Below are 20,988 nucleotides of genomic sequence, written 5' to 3'. Positions count from 1 at the left end.
GGAGTATTTTGTTGACATAGTTTTGAGTGCATGACCTCCACTGCCCTTACGAAGGCCAGATGACAAAAAATATCTTTTTATAGCTGTGGAGTTCTTGTTGTGACTAGAGCCAGTCCTGTGAAGTAATAGCCATGTGTGTGAAGGAATTCATACAGCACCACCTGCTGCTCCAACTTCAAATCTGGGCGATTCCATATGCAGCTGATCCCTGTCTTATGTCCTGGTGTGGTCCATGTATCCTAATGTGAGCAAAAGTTTATTCGGTCTGTACGGTTATTTCTCATTTTAAATGAGCTTGAAGCCCCGCTTTTCAACTCGGTGCTTTCCCCCAACTGTACAATATTATTTCACATCAGGGAATCGATCCTAAAGGGTAGCACTTGTTGTGGACTGGGGTGTTGCAAAGAGGCCCATCAAATGGAAACTCTGGGGAAGGAGAGAGAACACTAATCTGAATTTATCACCTTATCCTTCCTGATTCTAACTCCTCTTATTATGGGTCTTCACATCCAATCTCCCTTTACGGCTGTATTATTCCTGCTTCATGGGGTCAGATCTTCACAACTGCACTTCTGCGCCTGAGCAACCACATCGCTGTTATGGGGAACAGCACTTTGCAAGTTCCCAGCAGCCCCAGGAAAGGCTCTAGAAATAATTGGGGGTGTTCTCCCTTGTAGTTCAGGGGTGTTGAACATCTGTGGCTCATCACGGAACCACTGCCCATGCTGGTTGGGGCTGGTAGGAGCTGAAGAGCTGCAGGTCCATCCGTCCCATCCGTCCCATCCCCCGTTGTAGTTACATGATAGCAGAGCAGTACTTCTTTCTAACTTCAAAAATGTGCTTCCTGGATTGCAGAGAAAATACATGTTTTTAATGCTAATACAGTGGTACCTCAGGTTAAGTACTTAATTCGTTCTGGAGGTCTGTTCTTAACCTGAAACTGTTCTTAACCTGAAGCACCACTTTAGCTAATGGGGCCTCCTCCTGCTGCTGCGCTGCCGGAGCACAATTTCTGTTCTCATCCTGAAGCAAAGTTCTTAACCTGAAGCACTATTTCTGGGTTAGTGGAGTCTGTAAGCTGAAGCGTATGTAACCCGAGGTACTACTGTATTTAAAAAGCTTTTCATATGGTTGTGCAACCAGATCACATTACCATAAAACCGTACTATGAATCCCATTTGTATCTATTTTCTTCAGACGAAAGCCTGCAGCTAGCTCCCAGCCTGTGCCTTACATTTGAAACAAAAGTTTCCATTCTTTCTTCTCCCCCCCACCCCATATCTTTCAGAATTGTTGGGAAGTTTTCTCTCCAACTTAAAGAAAATCCTCCTCTGAGATAGGACAGTAACACAGAAAGCTGGTCATCTTCTATTTGGCTGATCAAACTACCCGCAAAATACACAAAACGAAATTGCCAGTTCAAAGTTGTGAAAGTCCGTGGATGCTTTTCTTTGTACTAGTCATGAATGTGGAGAGTTTTCTATTATGCCTGCTCAGTACTGGTGGTTGAAGAACAAATGGGAAATGGAGAGAAAGGAAAAAGTGGATTCTGAGGATAGAATTTCAGCATCGGTGTGCTGAACCCCTGACATTTACTAAGGAACAACTGGTTCTGTGCTCCCTTCAGCCAGCTGACATTTGGGTTTTCAAAAGGCGAGATACCTTCCTCTGTCAAATAGCTGGATTACTTTGTGCTCTGACACTAGACTCTTGAAGCTGACAATCTTCTTTCTACTCTGTGTTTTCTAGTCAATGTTGCTATGAGGAAAGAAGTCAGAGATGACTGATGTGGAGCCTGTGGTCACAGATTTTGCAGCCTCTGGACGGGCCGGTCGCCGAAATGCCTTACCAGACATTCTGGGTTCTTCCGCTGGTGCTGGAACATCGGACCTACCACACAAATTAGCTGAGCTCTCAATGTCTGAAGGTAATGCAGACAAAACGATTGAGAACAAGATGTTACCCCTCATTGATGGCCAAGGGTTGTACTATTTCCTAGCTAGTGACTGCCAACTGTACGGGCCAACTGGTACATGCTTGGACTACTGCAATGTGCTCTACATGGGGCCATCCTTGAAGGTGACTCAGAAACTACAACTAATCCAGAATACAGCAGCTAGACTGGTGACTGGGAGTGGCCACCGGAACCATATAACACCAGTCCTAAAGGAGCTACACTGGTTCCCAGTACATTCCCAAGCACAATTCAAAGTGTTGGTGCTGACCTTTAAAGCCCTTAAATGGCCTCAGCCCTGTGTACGTGAAGGAGCATCTCCACCACTATCATTCAGCCCAGACCCTGAGGTCCAGCTCCGAGGGCCTTCTGGCAGTTTCCTCGCTGCAAAAAGCAAAGTTACAGGGAACCAGGCAGAGGGCCTCCCATCAGATGTCAAGGAGATAAAGAACTACACAACTTTTAGAAGACATCTGAAGGTGGTCCTGCATTGGGAAGGTTTTAATGTTTGATATTTTATTACGCTTTTATATTTGTTGGAAGCTTCCCAGAGTAGCTGGGACAACCCAGCCAGATGGGCAGGGTATAAATAATGTATTTATTTATTTATTTCGGGTGCCAGAGGAACTCCGGAACTTCTGAAATGTATATCTTCACAACAAAAAACAGCAACAGGCTACCTTCCATGTAGTATGTAATATATACATGCTTTTTTCCTGCACAATGAAATTAGCATATCATCTCCATTATCCAAAGCTTTATTGTAGAACCTCCCAGATTCTCTGAATTCCATATGGTCCAATATTAACATAATCCATTTTTAACTGGGAATTCTCTTCACCAAACCTCCTAACCACCAGAATGTTTTGACCAAACTGTTCAGGGTACATCTAACACGTTGTTTCTCATATCCACCTCTCTTTAGATGAAGGAGCTGCTGGCGGGGAAACGTCCTCTTCCAACACCACAACGGAAAATCAAGAAACGGAAGGGAAGAGCATGGATTCCTAATATTTGTGAAATGCTTGGTTTGTGGAGATCGCCAACAGATTCCACTCCCAGCTTATGCAAGACTCTGAAATACACAATACTTCAAACAGCTGGCAGACATGAATAAGGAGCTGTTGAAGGTTTTCAGTGGTGTTACTTAATCCATGAAATAACAAGTTATTTGTGTGCTATAGTCCACAGCTAATATCTGCAGAATGCATGTCAAGGTTTTAGATTTGTTTTCAGTCCTGTAACAAAATCAGTGCCAGCATATCCTCTCGGATACAGTGTAAATAATCAAATGCAACAACCACCCAAATACTTGCTGCTGTTAGGTTGATCTCTTGGGGGCTTTTCAGAGGATAAATCCAAAACATTTCTATTTGTGTTTAACGTGAAACATTCCTAGCCCTGATTGAGAGCCGGAGGCGCACTGTACTAATGTAAAAGATGTAGGGTTCACTGTGCTGCAGCAACAGAGCTTGACCAAGGCTTTAAACAAGAAAGTAGAAAATGAATCCTGGGAGATGGGAGCTTCAGAGTGGAGCAGGAGAGCTCAAACTCCAGAAATAACAATCCATTTCTAAAAGCTGTAAAATGGTAGGGCACTGATGCAGGAAAGGCAGACTTGCCAGTCTGCTTTTTGTTTTAAGAGGTCCCTAAGAACTCTCCTTGCAGCATTTCTGTAGCCCAGCCAAAAGGAGCACTATCTAAAAATGTAAACAAATGAATAACATGGGAGCGGCCTTATACCAGACCAGATTATTTGCCCATCTAACTCAGTTATTGTCTACATAGACTGGTAGCAGTGTTTATCAGTGTCTCGGGCAGAGATAGGGAGACAATAAATTGTACAACCCCACATTCACACAATGTTTCAGGAATGGGGAATGTTGGGCAGGCACCATGGGGACAATCTAATAAGTGCCCATGGCTCTCATGTAAGCACAATTCACACAACAACAGCCATTGGCTGATGGGAGCTGTGTTCCACACAGCCGTCACCATGGCAATGGGCTGCTCTGAGTACCACATTTTCCTGGCCAGAGAATACAGAGTGTTCAGAACATGGAAGTATCTCTGAATCGTACGAAAGGTCTCTGGATCCCTTGTAACAATGGCACAAGTGTTGTGCTACTATATGGAAAGGCCCTCCTTTCTTCATATCTAAAGTAACCTTTTCTCTCTTCCCCCAGCCCTATCATTTTTTAATTTCTCCAGAATCCGAGGCTATATTAAGCCATTTATTTTTGACATAGTAGGCTGTCTAATCTTTGGAGGAAATGGAATGCCACCTGTCTATAACCCCAGGATACCCTTTTGAAGTTTGGACTCTAGAGACGTCCTGGTATACAGAGGAAAATGAAAAACACTCTTTCCTCACTCCTTCAAAATGTCACAAGGCACTGAGATCACTTAGGATTTTAAAATCCTTTTGAGAGCATTCTGCGCTGGCCTTTCTCAAATCTGACTTCTTCAGTGATCTCAACCTTCTGTGTATCCATAAGTTTCTAAAGTGAACTAGTGGCATTTGTAATTGATTTAAACTTTTATTTCATTTCAGCATGAAAAATGAAATTGGTTGTCTCTTCATTTGGTCTTTGTTTGTCTTTTGTCACTTGTGTCTTCACAAGACCCAGGGACGCAAACTTTTCACTTGAGTTAGGGTGTGGGTTTATTGGCTCATAACTGATCCTGTTAAAATCAACATTCAAAGCATTTTCTTTCAATATATATTTTGCCTGTACCAAAGGATTGATTCACATTTTATAATAAAGGTTGTATTTAAAATATACTGCATATGTTATTTGTACAGCAATTCAAGAGCATACTTGTATCAGTTCTTGCACCCATAGCAGTATATTTTTGGATGGAGTACCATCCAAATTTGTTATTTGCTCTGGCATTCAAAGTTGTTGTTGTTGGCATCCATCTGTCTAGGGAGACAATGGAAGAGTGCACCTTTAGGGGTAAAGTCAAACCATTGGACAGTTACAGCACCTGCTGTGGCTGTAGAGACCAATACAGGAGAGACATGTTTTATTGCAGGTGGGCAGATGAAGGCATCCAGTTCCACTGTTACAGATGTTTCTTCTCTCTGCACTCCTTCCAGCAGTCATTCCTCCTCTAGTCACTGCTGTGGATACACAACCTGACTATCTGTCTCCAGGCACTGCCAAAGATGCCTTGGGTAATGAGTTGTAAAATGTAGTGGGTTGTACAGTTGTGCCAATAATTGCCATCATTACCACATGCCACACATCAGCATCATACAGAACTATCATGTAATACAGAAATTAGAAACGGGCAAGATGATCCCCATCCTTCCTTGCCAAGAATTGACCCAAGCGGAAGTTTGGCTATCAGCTAGGAAAAAATGTATGCATCGGATACCTAGCAATTGTTTGTTACAGGCCTTGCAGGTGACAAGTCAGAAAACCAGAATTTTCTCACTTGTTAGGAACACAGGAAATGACCTCAGGATCAGTCAGATCATTGGTTCATCTACTGTAGCTCAGTATTGTTCAGGGAGGCCTGTGGCATCATTTGACTGCACCCAGCCTGGGTTCTGCTAGCCAGTCTCTTGATAAGATTGCATGCAGCTCCAGCATACCTTGGTCTCTGCTGCAAACAACATTCTGTGACAGGGAAATGGGTTTCTCCTCCCGTCTATTTCACACCACAGATGCTGCATTCATCCTCCTATGCTCCACGGCAAGTGTGTAGCAATTTGTACCAAATGTTGTGGCCTCCCTCTGGGCAGGATTCAGCTGAGTTGTGTGCATGGAAAAAGGCCTGCTTGCACAATGAGACTTTCTCCCTCACTTCCCTCCTGTGTGCCCCCCAAGTCTATTCTGGAGGGTTCAGGGGTAAACCAGAACAAGTTTAGGGAAACTTGGGGAATAAAGGAGGGGAAAATCTCATTGTGCAAGCGAACCTCATTCCATGTGCACATACTCCACTTGGTACTACACCGTGTTCCACCCAGTGCTGGATTGACGTATAAGCTAAACAAGCTATAGCTTACGGCCCCACTCTCTTGGGGGCGCCCAAAAAAATTAAAGAAAAAAACTGGATGTACATTTCCGAAATATAAGATAAAAATAAAACAAAACATACAGCAATAGTGTTTTATGCTGTGTAGGCTCCTATTTGTTATGTACAAATGGCTTTAGATACCTATTAGGTCCATAAATTACCATATAGCATATATTCAACACAAGCAACAGCGACAATTTGTTGTTGACAAAGGACAGATGGACGTATAAAGGGCCCCATTACCTTCAGTAGCTTAGGGCCTCAGCAAACCTAAACCCAGCCCTCTTTCCACCCCACTGAGTCCCACATTCTGGGGAGGGTGGTAATTGAAATGTTCGATAGTGGTAGATACTACAGTATTCTGATAATGCTTTCCTACAGGTGCATGGATGCTTTCCTACAATTCACTCAGAAAGGTCACATTTCCTCATCACATGCAAGTCAATCATGTCCTGGAAGTCAGTGATTCTGCATCTATTTTCCAAAGCTAAATATGATGAACTGGAGTGTACGTATACGTTACCTTAATGTTGCAAAATATGAAAACCATTCTGCAAAGTCTTTTACCCTTTTACTTGTTTCCAAAGTTCTTTACAAGCTGTAAAGTTCCAAGATAAGGTGAATGGGCCGCAAAGAACAGTCAAAGTTGTTATTGCTTGCTGCAAGCAGTAGATGGCACTCTGCACCCATTTGAAGTGAAGCATGCTACCATTTAATGTCCTGCAGCCTGAGCTGTTCCAGGCCTTCAGCTCAATAAGGCTTGTGCTAGCTGAACTTTAGAGGAACAGAACCTGTCTTGGACATGGATTTTCCTCTCTGCACAGTACTTCTGAATACACAGAAACTCCTATGCAAACTGCATTATTGTTTGGTGATAAAGTCTTAGACTAGCAATGCACTTCACACTATTGAGCTGTGGGGAACACATGCTAAACAGCTAGAATATATTAATACATTTTTATGACACCTCCCACATTGGTCTCAAGGAAGTGTACAAAAGTTTTAAAATAACATAACATTACAACTGCAATGCAGTTTAAAACACAGCTCACAACAGCAAGAGTAAAGGAAAAGCAATGTACTGAAATTATAACAATGTAACAGCAAAGGCGGGGGGGGGGAACAAGTAGTGTTTTTAGAAGACACTTAAACATCAAGGGTTGTCTGAGCTGGGAGAGAAAGATGATCTCAAGAAAAAGGGAGTCACCACATACCATCTCATGCCAGGACACTCTGGGAAGAAGAGGGTATGAGAAAAACTGGATTGAGGGAGCAAAAAGTGTGGGAAGGCAGTGATTTGGAGAAAAACGTCATAAGGGCAGTGGAAAATTGCTGGCGGTACAAGAAGCTTACTATCCACATTAAATGGCAGTATGGATGAGCCAAATAGTAATCTAGCCTTCTGAGTCGTTGGAATTTCACCGGGTCCATGGAATTTCACCGTCAGATAGCTGTGTACACAGGATTTGATCATTTCTAAACAGTTTAGGAGACCTTATCACAGCGGAAAGATTAAGGCAGATTCCTGCAACTATTTGTCTCTTGAGAAATTTCCATTATGGCCCTGGTTCCATCAAAAAGGATGCTTTCAAATGGTGGACGTGCTTAGATAGTAAGGAGATACAGAGCCATGCCCCTTTTTGACCATTCAATGGGTGGGGGAGAAATGAAACCAACCCCAAAGTTGGCCACCTAACAGTAAGGTCATAGGAGTGCTGTGAGCTCCTCCTGGATTGCGTGCTTGCCCCCCAACATTTCCGCGACGAAAATAGGGATGTCCTAAGGAAAAGTGGGACATTCCTGGATTGGATCAGAAACCGTGACAGCTTCTGTAAATCTCCCTATGTCCTTGGAAAATAGGGACACTTGGAGGGTCTGTTGCATGTCTGTGCGGGAGGAGGGGGTTAGTTATTTATTTTTAAATACTTTTACATCGCCTTCCATTAAAAATAAATCTAAAGGCAATTCACAATAAAACAGTAAAAATATAGTAAAAGCAACAAATACCACAGCAACAGAATCCCAGTAAATTCAGCATCCTACACCACAGCATCAACTAGCTTAAAATGGATCAAGTAACTCTGGGGCAGCTGTGCCTGCATAGCAAAAGTGTCGCTCCAGTTCTCTTGATTTCCTTTGGTGATTGGAAGAAGAGGCCATTGGATTTGTTATCCCTGAATGCCATGTTCGTATGTGCAAGGTATGACAATGGTGGGAAGCATATACCCAATACTGCCACAGTGGCTATCTACCTAGCAATTTAGGAAGCTGCTTTATCCTGAGTGAGGCCATTAATCCATCCAGCTCAGTATAGTGACTTGTAGTGGCTTTCTAGGATTGCAGACGAGAGACAGTTCTACTGGGATATGCTGGGGATAAAATCTGGGAGCTTCTGCATGCAAAGGAGATGCTCTGCCACTGAGCTAGGACCTTCCCCAAAATTATTGCTACGAACACAGGAAACTGCCTTATGGTCCATCTAACTCAATATTGTCAGCAGTCTTCCAAGGTTTCAGGTGAGGTTCTCACCTAACCCTTCCTTGGAGATACTAAAAGCTGACACCTTTCGAATGCATGTGCTCTATCCCTGAACTACAGATTTATTGCATGTTTTCTTCTGCACGTAAGGGGGGGGGGAGCAGTCAGTGTTAAGTCACAGATCTTTGGGCCTGTCTCTATTCAGAGTCAGAAAAAAATATTTTGTGTGCACTGCGTTAAGTGACATCGCTGTAACAATATTTTATACTATATCTCACTTCTTAAATACCCTCCATTTTCTTGTGGAAACAATGTCGCCTTAGTCAGTGTATATTACCCCACCTATTGATATATTTCATTCCTTTTTGGCATGGGTTGGGGGAGAGGAGGGGTGGGCAGATATGCTAATTCTATCTTTCATACTTTCCCCTTTTTAGGGAACAAGGGGTTAATCCTTGGTTTTCTTTGCAAGACAAATAACAGCCCAGTGTCTTTTTAAAATCTTCACCAGCATATAGAGTTTCAGTGGAAACTAATCTGAATGTCTTATTGTGTGGCTCTCCCTTTTGAGGCCGCCACCTCCCTATGCCAAGTTTTCAAACACAACTTAAAAGACCCTCAGACATTTTTACATTCCCCTCACTCACAGAAGAGCCTCTTCTTCTCCCTCCCCTGATTTCCAATCTGAATAGGATGGCTAGTCCAACCAGCTCTGTTGACCCAGTGGCCTGATCCAATCATCTAACAGACTGGAAACCTTCCTCCCCCTCCCCCCCTTTACTCTGCCTCAAAGGAGCAATGAGGAGGCCTGGGTGGAGCCTCCAATTTAAGTTATTTTCGAGTTTGCATGCCTCTTCTCTCAGTAAAGAAGGGGCTGAGCTGGAGTGAAGGTGCAAGATTCTTACACAGGAATAGTAACACCTGCTCTCGCACCAGCAGTTGTCTATCCCTCTCATTCATCAGCTAAAATGGTCGAGGCATTCTGTGCTACCTGGAAGCTGATTGACAGCCAGAACTTTGATGAGTACATGAAGGCACTGGGTATGTATATAAGTAACTGCTTAACTGCTTAAACCAGGTCATCCTAGGTAATCTACTCATGCAGTTTGTGACTGTTTCTTCTTTAGCAGAGTTATAGAGTGTGGGATTTTGCAGCATGCTAACCCATTACAGTGATGTAAGTCTTGTGATACTGACCGAAAAATGATTTTAATATTTAAAATAAGCATGCATTGCCACAGGGAAGATGAACTATGTTCTGTAATTTAGACTGGTATGAACTAATCCACAACTGCTTGAATTTAAGTACTGGTAAATGCTGTTTGCAAGTCTAAATATGCTTGTGAAGAAGTAAGTCTGAATGAACTAAGGCTGAGATTCTAAGCATGTATGGTTGGAAGTGCACTTATATTTATTAAATCAAGTGGATTTGCTTCAAAGAAAAGATAGTTAGGATTGGGGTGTAAATGTACATAGATATTGCTAGCATCATTAGAATGAATGTTACTCCCAAGTAAATATTTTCAGGAATCTTAGCCTAACAATATGATACCCAAGCGCACTTATTAAAAAGTTCCATTGGAAATTAATGGACTAAAATGCTCATTGCAGTAAATATTTGAGCATAATAGAATTGGAAACAAAATTCTCTTTCAGTATAGCTGTTGTGGGAACTGTTTTGTGTGTGAATTAAAAAGCAGCTGAGGGACAATGAGGGCGCACTGGCTCAGCTCTGTAATGGACGGCCCATGCTTTGTGTCGCTTTATTTTTTGTGGAAAATAAATGACATCTGTTGCAGTAGCAAAGGCAAATATAAACCTGGTGCTGATTAGAGCAAAAATGTCATCTATGTGAGCAAAATGCAGCAGTCAGTAGACAAAGTAATGAATTGCATCACTGATTATTCTATATCCTCATTATTGCTTTTCAGCGAGCTAGCTCAAGCGAGTATTGGAAGAGGGGGAAATCTCCATGTGCATAGACAACTATGCAATGAGTTGCAAAGTAGATGACTGAACAGAAAAATAAAATTCATGAGATCTTCTTCTTTGCAGGTTGACTCTCATGTAAGTCCCATGATACTGCACCTAGGATTGCAGACTTAACATTCACATCTTTATTTCAATCACTTTATCTTGATTCGGTGTAAGCTCTTGCACAATTCTGATTTTGTGAGCAGTCTTGAACAGACCAATGGAATGGTGAGCTGTAAATACAATAAATAAGCAGAAGGAGATCTAAGTACTTCACTGGGATGGATTTAAGCCAAGGCTGGATGGCTGGATGCCATGAGTGCTGTAGTTGCATTCTGCACTGATTCTACATTGAGCAGGGAACCGGACTAGATGATTGTAAAATTTCTTTGTTTCTAGGGGAAACAAGATTTTTTGAATGGGGTGGCAAGACCTCCTCCACTTTAAACTTCAGAATCCAATATATAAAATAACCCAGTTTCATTATTTTCATTTTAAATTCTTTTAAAAATCTTAGGAGTTGGCTTTGCTACTCGCCAAGTTGGGAATGTGACCAAACCAACTGTGATCATCTGCCAGGAAGGAGGCAAGGTGGTGATCAGAACCCAGAGTACCTTCAAGAACACAGAAATCAGCTTCAACCTGGGAGAAGAATTTGATGAAACTACCGCAGATGACAGGAACTGCAAAGTAAGTAAGAAACAGCTTTTGCTGCAGCAGAGACTTTTTTAAAAAAGCTAATCCTTCAGAATTCACAGGAAGTAAAAGAATACAGGTAGGTAGCCGTGTTGGTCTGCCGTAGTCGGGAAAACATAAAACAAATTTTAAAAAATAAGAATACAGATATTTTTTGTCTGTAACTGATGGGAGCACTAAGTAAATTTTAAGCAGGGCTGTTTTTTCACCCAGAACTCAGTTCCAGCACTTCTCAGGTAGGCCCCATTGCCATTATAAGAGAACAAGAGAGGCATTCTTGGTGGGTTCTGGCACCTCTTTGTCAAGAAAAATAGCACTGGTTTTAAGGAAGGCATGAAAAAATGATTGATTTGAACTTATTCAGCACATTGAAATAATGAGGTTATAGGGTTTTATTAAATTTTTGGGCCACCTAAGTTATGACACAAACCACACCTACTTGGAAGACCTGTTCAAACCAATGAGATCTGGTTCTAAATAAATGCATTCAGTATAGGGATGTGATCATATACTTGCCTTTCAACTTTTCCAAGGCCTCTGGAAGTGGCATCACCCCCTTAGCAGAGACCTCTGGGCATGGAAGGTAGGCATAGTGTATCTAAAGAACATTCATGACTCCATTATGCATCACCCCATGACTATGTCTCAAATGGTCCAGAATCTGCTGGATAATAATGGGTCCTTGCTCTGTTCCAGAAATGCTTCTGTTCTGATCAGAAGCTGTGTTCTTGACTTGAGATCAAACTCCACGTTAGTATTTTAGAGTGAAGGGTTTCAACTAAACATTGAATCCATTTACTGGATGATGTTAATCATACCCAGAGAAGACCCACTGAAATCAATGAACTGAAATGTAAGCCCATTGATTTCAGTGAGCCTACACTGACTTGGTTGGATGACATCTATTACCATTCACTGAAATGTGTGAATGGTCCCTACACCTGGTCAAATATGAATTCTGGTACAGCTTTATTTGAACCAACTACGTATATAAGAATCAAATTATTTTTTATATACAGTTTGCATTTTATTACCGAGCTGTTTTTAACTGTATTGTTACCAAGTTCATTGATTTGAAATAAATGCTTCAGACTAATAATTCAGAGATTTACACATGTGATTAATTTTTCCATTGATAATAAAGAGATTTTGAAAGCCCTTAACTGTGACTAGATGGGCTCAGAATTATTTGGATAAACTTAATGTGTGTTCTTTATACCCACAGTCAGTGGTGACAATGGATGGTGATAAGTTAGTTCATGTACAGAAATGGGATGGCAAAGAGACAAACTTCGTTAGAGAAATCAAAGATGGTAAAATGGTCATGGTAAGTAAATAAAGGTTTATTGAGGTTATATTTGCTCATGTTGATAACACTATGAAGTATTATGTCTCAAACTTTTTGATAACTTCCCCCCTCTTCTGACCACTTATAAAGAACATGTTTAGCAGAAGTAACATCTGCAGTTCCAATGTTAATAATAAACTAAACTGATAATGAACATTTAAAAAAACAGTCAAGGTGCAGCCATCTTACTTCTGAGTAGACATGGTTAGGATTGTGCAGTAAGTCCTACTTAATGCACTGGGGTTTACTCCCAGCTGAGTAAGATTAGGATTGCAACCTCAGCTGGAAGTTAGTTGGGAATGTTCTAACAATTCCTCTTCCTGCCATCACATATTGGCGGGAAAATCCATGACTTTCTTCTTCGGACATCTAATGAGAATTCTCAACATATCATTGAAAGGTCCGTAAAGAGGCTTTCTCTTCTATTACTCTTCATTCCTTGGTTTCCCTTGAAATTGCATTTTGTTCCATATCTTCTTTCAAGCCCTAATGGTTTTCAAAACCTGCAGTGGTACATTCTAATGTGAACATCTTTGCCCTTGGTAAAATGGTTCTTGACTCGAACCACATTGTGCAATATACTGATGAAATAAATCATAATGCAGTATACTGATAAGGTAATATACTATGCAGGAGGCCCCTCCTGTTTGCACAATTTTTGAACATAAGAGCTGGCTGGATCAGGCTGGCCCATCTAGTGCACTATCCTGCACTCACAGTGGCCAGCCAGTTGCCTGTGGGAAGCCTGCAAGCAGGCTAATTTTTGCAACAATGGCTTCTTGAAGAATCACAGGATCCACATGGTGCTTTGTGTTATGTCCAAATGGCACATACTGGTCCTAATCACCCCATCTCTCCTTGAATTTGCAGACCCTCACCTTTGGTGATATTGTTGCTGTTCGTCAGTATGAAAAAGCATAGAAATGTCAATCTCTTGTTGGAGTTTGTATGAAGAACTATCTTCAGACTATCATCTCTGAAATGGGCAATGCTGACATGGAAGGAAAACCAAGTGCTAGTTTGTTTTTTACCTGTATATCATCAAATTGGCAAACTCTTGCTCTGTAAATTGCCAGCAGTAAAACTTTGCAATAAATTTCTGAAATTTTGCTTGTCTACTTAAGGATTCCAGTAATATTTGACACTTTATACAATTCAAACGAAACTGAAACCAAGAGAATTTTTTGGCTTCATACTAATGGTCCAGTTCAGTGAAAATAATTTTGGTGGGATAGCCCTTTTATTCAATAGTTGATCACAGGGAGGGACAAACTACGTGTCACTCATCTCACTCCATCTGTCTTTAGAACATATACATATTCTCTTACATGAGCATCTATATCTTTTCTGTTACCCATACTCATCCCAGGTGTGGGATACCTTTGGCCCTCCAGATGTTGCAGGATTGCATCTCCCATTATCCCTGGCCTTTGGCCATGCTTGATGGGGCTGATGGGAACTAGTTCAGCAACATCTGGTGGATCAAAGTCTCTCAATCCCTGTGGCATATGCTTGAATCCCACCTGCAAAATACTGGACACACACAATCCATATTATAAAAGAAAAGAGATTAAATTCCCATTTCTATTGCCAATATCCCATCTTATCAAACTTCCCTATGGGATTTTATATGTAGTTATACATCCATATACACAGAGGCTACTGTGTTCTGGCCGATGCACATGGGGAACTTGCAGTCCTCTCCAGGATTGTGGTTATTTCTAAAATGCTGCTGTGATTTTGACAGGTGAGCTCATCGTGCACCACTGAAAGAAGTAATTTGATGGTGTATGAATTTATTGTTCACAACTTCATAAGCTGCAACAATTCTGGACATTTATAGGATTCTGAAGCTTGTAGCACACACTCTAAGTGGCAGAATTGTAAAATCCAAAGTGTACTCAAGATTGGGTAAATGCTTTATCATGGTGGTGTATATTTAGAGGTCCTTGTCTCTAAAGATCTAACAAGAATAAGAATGGTCCTCTCCAGCATTCTTGACAGGCACCCAAGAGCTGTAGTTATTTCTGCTTAGCTAAGGGAAGCTAAAAGAGGAAGCCACAAAACATACAAGAAAGGCACCATATCGATCAATTCATAGTTGTAAAGCATGAGAAGAAGCCAAGTTATGTAGTGCAGCATTTGCATGTGTGGTGCGTGGGGAACACGTTTGAATATCCTTTGAGATGGTAAGTTCAGGGGAGCGCCTATGCTCTCCAGATGTTGCAGGACTACAGCTCCCATCATCCCTCACCATTGGCCATGCTGCTGGGGTTGATGGGAGTCAGAGTCCAACAACATCTGCAAGTCCACAGGCTCCGCACATTGGTTTAATTGATGGTTCCCTCTACACATTATTAAAAGGTTGGTATCTGGAGAACACACATTACTTCTGTCAGTACTACAAGGATGCTTTGGGGGAACATTTTTGATTGGATGGGAAGTTATATTCATAAAGCCAATGCTGAGAAGAAATGACCACCCAGTCTAAACAACTCTCTTTGGTATTGGTTCCATCCAGACAGAATCATAAACAGCTTTGGAGACAACTGGACTGAATCTGCCATGGTGGGGAGTGATGAAAGTGTTGAAGTCAAACCTTTTCTTTGTCTTAGGGTTTTAAAATACTCCAGCATTCATCCAAGAATCTTCTGTGCATGGGTGCTGAGCTTGCACTTGAACTGGTTTGGGTCCTTATTAATTAACACATAAATTTAAATGTATTTATTTATCCATTTTAACAAGCCAAAGTTTATTTATCCAATTTAACAAGCCAAAGATACTACACTGAGTGTAGTGCCCATTTTATATTTTCTTTGCCACCAATTTGAAATATGTGCAGACTATTTCTTATTACAGCAGCACATGAGAACTCATTCCATCCTTTTATTTCATCATATACTTGAACTCAGAGCCATCCTATAAAGCGAAAAGTGTTGTGTCTGTAATGAGGCATGCATACTTAACCAGCTGAAATAACAATTGCATGGTTTTCATATTTTTAAAACTTGTTACAGGCCATTAGTGCTATAGCTGGATTACAGCGTTCCCTTATCATCAATGAGGAAGGAAAAGGTCCTTTATTATTTTACTTAACACAAGAAACGTTAGCACCCCATGGGATGCAACAGGAAGTAAAAAGCTCACATTTAAATCAGATAAGTGGTAGCATTGCTTTCAGTTACAGTGGTGAACATAATCATCTTTCACAAGGCTGACCAGAGATATAGCAACATTTGACACTATTTCTCCCAAAGAACGCTGTAAGTGTTGAACGCATATCTCTCGAAAGAAATCATTGTTGCCTACAGCTGCCTTTACAAACACTAGTTTTTCCTCACTGCTGTCATCAGCATCGCTGGAAGAGCAACCAGTACCACTTTCCTCACTCTTTGTTATAGCAGTGGCTTTCTTACATGTGCACAGTATGAGCGTATGAATGAGAGGCTACCTTACATTACTTGCTACAAGCTTTGTCCTCAGTTCTGTAACAAAGTAACAAAGTTCTGTAACAAAGTTCTGTAACAAAGTTACAGAACATGCATTTGGCAGGCAGGCCCACCTATGAGACAAGCTGAGGCGACTGCCTCAGACAGCAGGATCCACAGGGACCACAGATCCCGATGTAGAACTTTATTCCTCCTCTTTCACCCCTTCTTTCCTGGTGAGGAGGGAGGCGCCATTTGGTGGTTCGCCTCAGGTACCAAAATGTCTTGGGCCAACCCTAACATTTGGACAAAAGTCTTGAAGGTGGACAGGTGGGAGAGACCTTTTTAGCCAAAGGGCTGCATTCCCTCAAGGGTAACCTTCCAGGAACTGCATGCCAGAGGCGGACAGGGCCAGAGGCAAAAGTTAGTGGGTTAACAGATATGACTCTTAATTGTGTACAGTAGGAGTCAGAGGTTTCTACACACCGAGGCACACACATACACACGCATGCACGTGCGTGCACACACACACTACATCCTCCATCTAGGCAAACAAGGGGTGTTATCAGTTTCAGGCCACATTCCATCCATGCAAAAGCACTCAATGAGATTCAGAGCAGGGCTATTGGAGACCATTGCCATGGGATGTGTGGCTGGGGAGGAGTCCTAAAGGCTATGTAGAGGCCTGGAGGGCCAAATCTGGATCTCAGGTCTGAGGTTCCCCACATCTACCACAATGGAACATAAGGGGCAGTGTCAGATATAGGCTAAGTGGGCTGAAGCCTAGGGCCTCTAAATCTAGGGGGGCCTCGCCAGCCAGCCCGCTCCCCAGCGGGCAGTCTCCCCTCTCCCAAAATTGTAAACCCAAGACTTCATGCAAGGGCAGGGCAATTCAGGCCCAGCAACTATTAGACTCAGGGCTAGCCAGTGGGGCCCACTTTGAAGCACAGCTAAAGTCTGCAAAATCTTATAGATATAAATAAAATCCATCTAGATTGCCCTGGTGCAAAGGCCCCCTTAGGAGCGGCCTGTGGGTTCCAATTTGGCCCAATTGCTCCAGTTGCCTTAAGGTCAGCCCTGATGAGACTGTGCAGGGGTTGGACTAACAAGCCCTGCTCCTTCTAGGTCCCTGGTGTCACTATTCAGAGTACAGACTCAAGGACTTGTTATGGAAATAAAGAGGGGCACTAACTGGAAATCAGTTTTGTCACCTCTTCCCCCCAAACCCCAAGACAATGAGCCCAGCCACCTTTTATTCACAGTCACATAAGCACTACACTACAGCATGGCCATAAACTTGTATGTTCAACTGCTGAAATATACACCCAATATGTAGCAATGGAAATTTATGCTACTTCTTTATGAATTAACACTGTGTTTTATGAATGGACTCTGTATTTTGTGAATTACCTAAGAGCCACCAATAGGGAGGTCTAGAATCTGACAGCTAACCTATTGGGTACTACCAAACAGCGACCCCTATTGCTGAAAGCAGGTAACCAGCAGGGAATGCTTCAGCTCAGCCTTTGCACCGTTGACTGAACACCCCCTGCTGTGCAGATAATGGAGAAAGCTCATAAATTGTATCCCTTCTGGCATCCTGGCCAACTCTATTATGCTGGTGTAAACGCTGGTGCACCAGAAGCACAGAATAGTAGCAAATAAAATCTGCTCATACCTCAGCAACTGATAAGACTTGTCAACCAGTTCTTCCAAAGTCTTCCTAAATTATAAAGCTCCAAAATACAGGCCAAAAGAGAGCAGGTCTGGGAAGAGCGAGGCATACAATGGGCACCACCAGTGAAAAGACCCTGCTCCGTGTAACTCCTGCCCTGTCATTTGCCCTCTTTTTGCCCACTTGCCCTGTTTGTCATGGAATGCTCTCTATTGGAGTCTCCAGGTCCAGTACAAAGACCATAAGAAGGGGGAGCAAAGACCTTGAAGTTCCAAACAGCTGTTAATCAAGCAAGCAAGCAAGCAAGCAAGCACACAGGGCACCTCTGTCATAGTCAACAATCCTGTTTTTGTTTTATCTTGTTTGTTCTCAGTAACCAAAAACATATTATCAACATATACAAGGAGAAAAGTTGTTTTCCTTCATTTGCAAGGAATCGTACAAAACAAAGTGGCACTAATAAAGAAAAGTTTCAAGGTGGCTACAGAAAGCAAACTAAAAATGCGTTTGCAGTTTATCAAAACTATCCAGCAATATCAAGTTATAGGAAAACTGGTGCTATTAACAGTAATCCTTCTAGTTGGTTAATTGGTTTGGCAACTTCCATGCACATGACATGTGATGCTAATTATTTTCCCCAAGAGTTAAATGAAAACTAATCAGAGGCAGCTACAGGAGAGCTATGGGATTCAGGTGAGGGTCAGATACCTTGTCAATCCCAGCCGGTATATAAGAGGACGATCTGGCCTGCCCAACTCTTGTGCTTGCCTTGCTCTTGGGTTGGGGCAACTGGCTAAAATGTTTTAAATGGTTTTAATTTTGTTTTTGTTGGGTTGGGGTTGGAGTTATTTTAATTTGGGTATAACTGTGAACTGCTGCTGATTATTATTATTATTATTATTTTGATTTATTGGTTTATTTGTTGTCTGTATAAGACATTGTTTTTTAATGTTTGATATTTTATTATGTTTTTATATTTGCTATAAACCACCCAGAGTGGTTGGGGAAGTCCAGCCAGATGGGTGGGATACAGTATTATCATTATGCTGTGATGCAGGGGGTGTGATAGGACAAGGGTCTGGTGAGCATTGTGACCAGCACAGTGCAATGGGTAAGCTTTGGAGATGCATCTGGGCACACCTGAGAGTGTGTCCGCTTTTTTTATATACATTTTATTTATTTATTTTGGGGTTGTGTATTTTCACCTCCCCTGCAGGGCTGAGCAGCTCTAGGATATAGCAGCTGTCCACTTGCATAGCTATAGTGTACTTCTACAATCCAGTATAATTGGTGCTCACTAAGGTTGCTCTTAATTATAAGTAGAAATCACTCAATCAATGGTTAAAAATATGGACCAAGAGATAATAGAAAGAATACAGCAACAAACAGATATGGAAGTGGTTAAGAAAGCTAAATATCTTGGGATTATATTAACTCCCAAGTATATTGATCTTTTTCAAAATAATTATGTACCAGTTTGGAACAAAATTAGGAAGGACTTGGAAGTGTGGGGAAGAATGAAGTTGTCATTTTGGGGAAGAATTGCAACGGTAAAAATGAATGTGCTACCAAAAATGTTTTTATTTCAATCAATACCAATAATTAAAGGTGTTACGATATTTAAAGAATGGCAAAGAGCATTATCAAGATATGTCTGGCAGGGCAAGAAGCCTAGAATAAAATTTAAGATTTTACTGGATGCAAAAGATAGAGGAGGCTTTGCCCTGCCAGACCTAAAGTTATATTTTGAGGCTGCATGTCTTTGCTGAGTGAAAGAATGGATAAAGTTGGAAAATTCAGAACTTTTGGATTTAGAAGGATATGATAATAGATTTGGTTGGCACACATATTTATGGTATGAGAAAAAAAGAGTGCATAATGGTTTTGAAAATCACATTTTCCGGGGTCTGCTGATTGAAGTATGGAATAGGCACAAAAGTTTATTAGAGTTTAAAACTCCATTCTGGCTGTCGCCATTGGAGGTAATGAGTGTTAAGAAGATCAATATGACGGGGAGTTGCATTACATATGAGAATTTAATTATAAAAGAAAAAAATAAATGGAAATTGAAGCCATATGATGAAGTTAAATAATATGTGTTTGATTGGTTACACTACTTCCAACTGAATGCGATGTTTAAAAAGGAGATGCTGGAAAGAGGTTTTCAAGATGAAAAATCTAGATTTCAAAAAGAAATTGTGAATAATGATGTTAAAATTTTATCAAAAATGTATAAATTACTACTTGAGTGGCATACTAAGGATGAAGAGGTTAAAGTTGCAATGATTCAGTGGGCCAAAGACTTTGGTTATAATATTCAATTTGATGATTGGATAAGATTGTGGAAAGAAGGAATGAAATTTACTGCATGTACTACAATAAAAGAAAATGTTATGAAAATGTTATATAGATGGTATGTTACACCAGTAAAACTTGGAAAGATGTATAGAGTGAGTAATAAATGTTGGAAATGTCAGGAGAAAGAAGGAACATTCTATCATATGTGGTGGGAATGTAAAAAAATGAAAGGTTTCTGGGAAATGATTTATAATGAATTGAAAAAAATGTTGAAATATACCTTTGTTAAAAAACCAGAAACTTTTCTGTTAGGAATACTAAGAAATGACATAAAAAAGAAGGATGAGAAGTTGTTTTTATATGCAGTAACAGCGGCAAGAATTTTGGTGGCACAAAAATGGAAACAGAAAGAAATCCCGACGAAAGAAGAATGGAGAATGAAGTTGATGGAATACGCAGAATTAGACAAGCTAACGGGGAGAATTCGGAACTGGCGAGACCAGAGATTTACCAAGGACTGGAATAAATTTACAGAGTATATTAAGAATATATGTGAAGGTCAATTAACGTTTGTAGGTTTTCAAGAAGCTCTGTGACAATAATGGAAAGAAATATTGTTTTATAATAATTGTTAAGATTAATTTGGTTAAAAAAAGAAAACAATACAGATGCAAGAAATGTGAATAACTGTGAAAACATGAAAATTTCCAGATAGACTGAAGGAAGTCTGAAAGTGGAAAGATTAGAATTGGATGTATAATTCAAATGGAATGTTTTTTTTTATTGTTAAATTTGGAAAATTTTATTTAAAAAAAAAGAAATCACTCAATCCTACTGGCATGCAACATGTCTTTCTTCATGTACTTAGTAATTAAAACTGAGTTATGACCCAGATGTTCAAGACCACACTTTTATTATACACTCTTTGAGGCTTTAGGGAAACCACAGTCTCTCTGCTTCAGCCCCACAACTGTAATATAGGGATAATAGTGAGCTACCTTTCAGGGTTGTTGTAGGGATTACTGAGATAATGTGAACTGCTGTCAAAATTCTATAGAGCTACATAGAATACTAGGTAAAAAGGTAAGTTAAAGGACCTGTGGACAGT

General features: G+C 40.9%; 2 protein-coding genes across 2 annotated transcripts in view; both read left to right on the top strand.

Moving 5' to 3' along the window:
• Positions 1-4,737, top strand: part of PKIB (cAMP-dependent protein kinase inhibitor beta) — a 36,982-nt gene extending 32,245 nt beyond the window's left edge. The window contains exons 2-3 of the mRNA XM_081905489.1: positions 1,750-1,927; positions 2,880-4,737. Of these exons, the coding sequence (XP_081761615.1) occupies positions 1,780-1,927; positions 2,880-2,965 (234 nt within the window). The 5' untranslated portion in view covers positions 1,750-1,779 and the 3' untranslated portion in view covers positions 2,966-4,737. The remainder of the gene's footprint in view (positions 1-1,749; positions 1,928-2,879) is intronic.
• A 4,557-nt stretch (positions 4,738-9,294) lies between these two features.
• Positions 9,295-13,586, top strand: FABP7 (fatty acid binding protein 7). The gene is made up of 4 exons (XM_081904987.1): positions 9,295-9,502; positions 10,953-11,125; positions 12,357-12,458; positions 13,350-13,586. The coding sequence occupies exons 1-4, from the start codon at positions 9,430-9,432 to the stop codon at positions 13,398-13,400; spliced, it is 399 nt and encodes a 132-aa protein (XP_081761113.1). The 5' UTR covers positions 9,295-9,429; the 3' UTR covers positions 13,401-13,586.
• The last annotated feature ends 7,402 nt before the right edge of the window (positions 13,587-20,988 follow it).

Source organism: Podarcis melisellensis (genome assembly GCF_964234715.1).
Source record: "Podarcis melisellensis genome assembly, chromosome: 3".
In the NCBI taxonomy this organism is placed as follows: domain Eukaryota; kingdom Metazoa; phylum Chordata; class Lepidosauria; order Squamata; family Lacertidae; genus Podarcis; species Podarcis melisellensis.
Note: the sequence above shows the minus strand (reverse complement) of the source record. Positions and strands in the feature narration are given on the sequence as shown.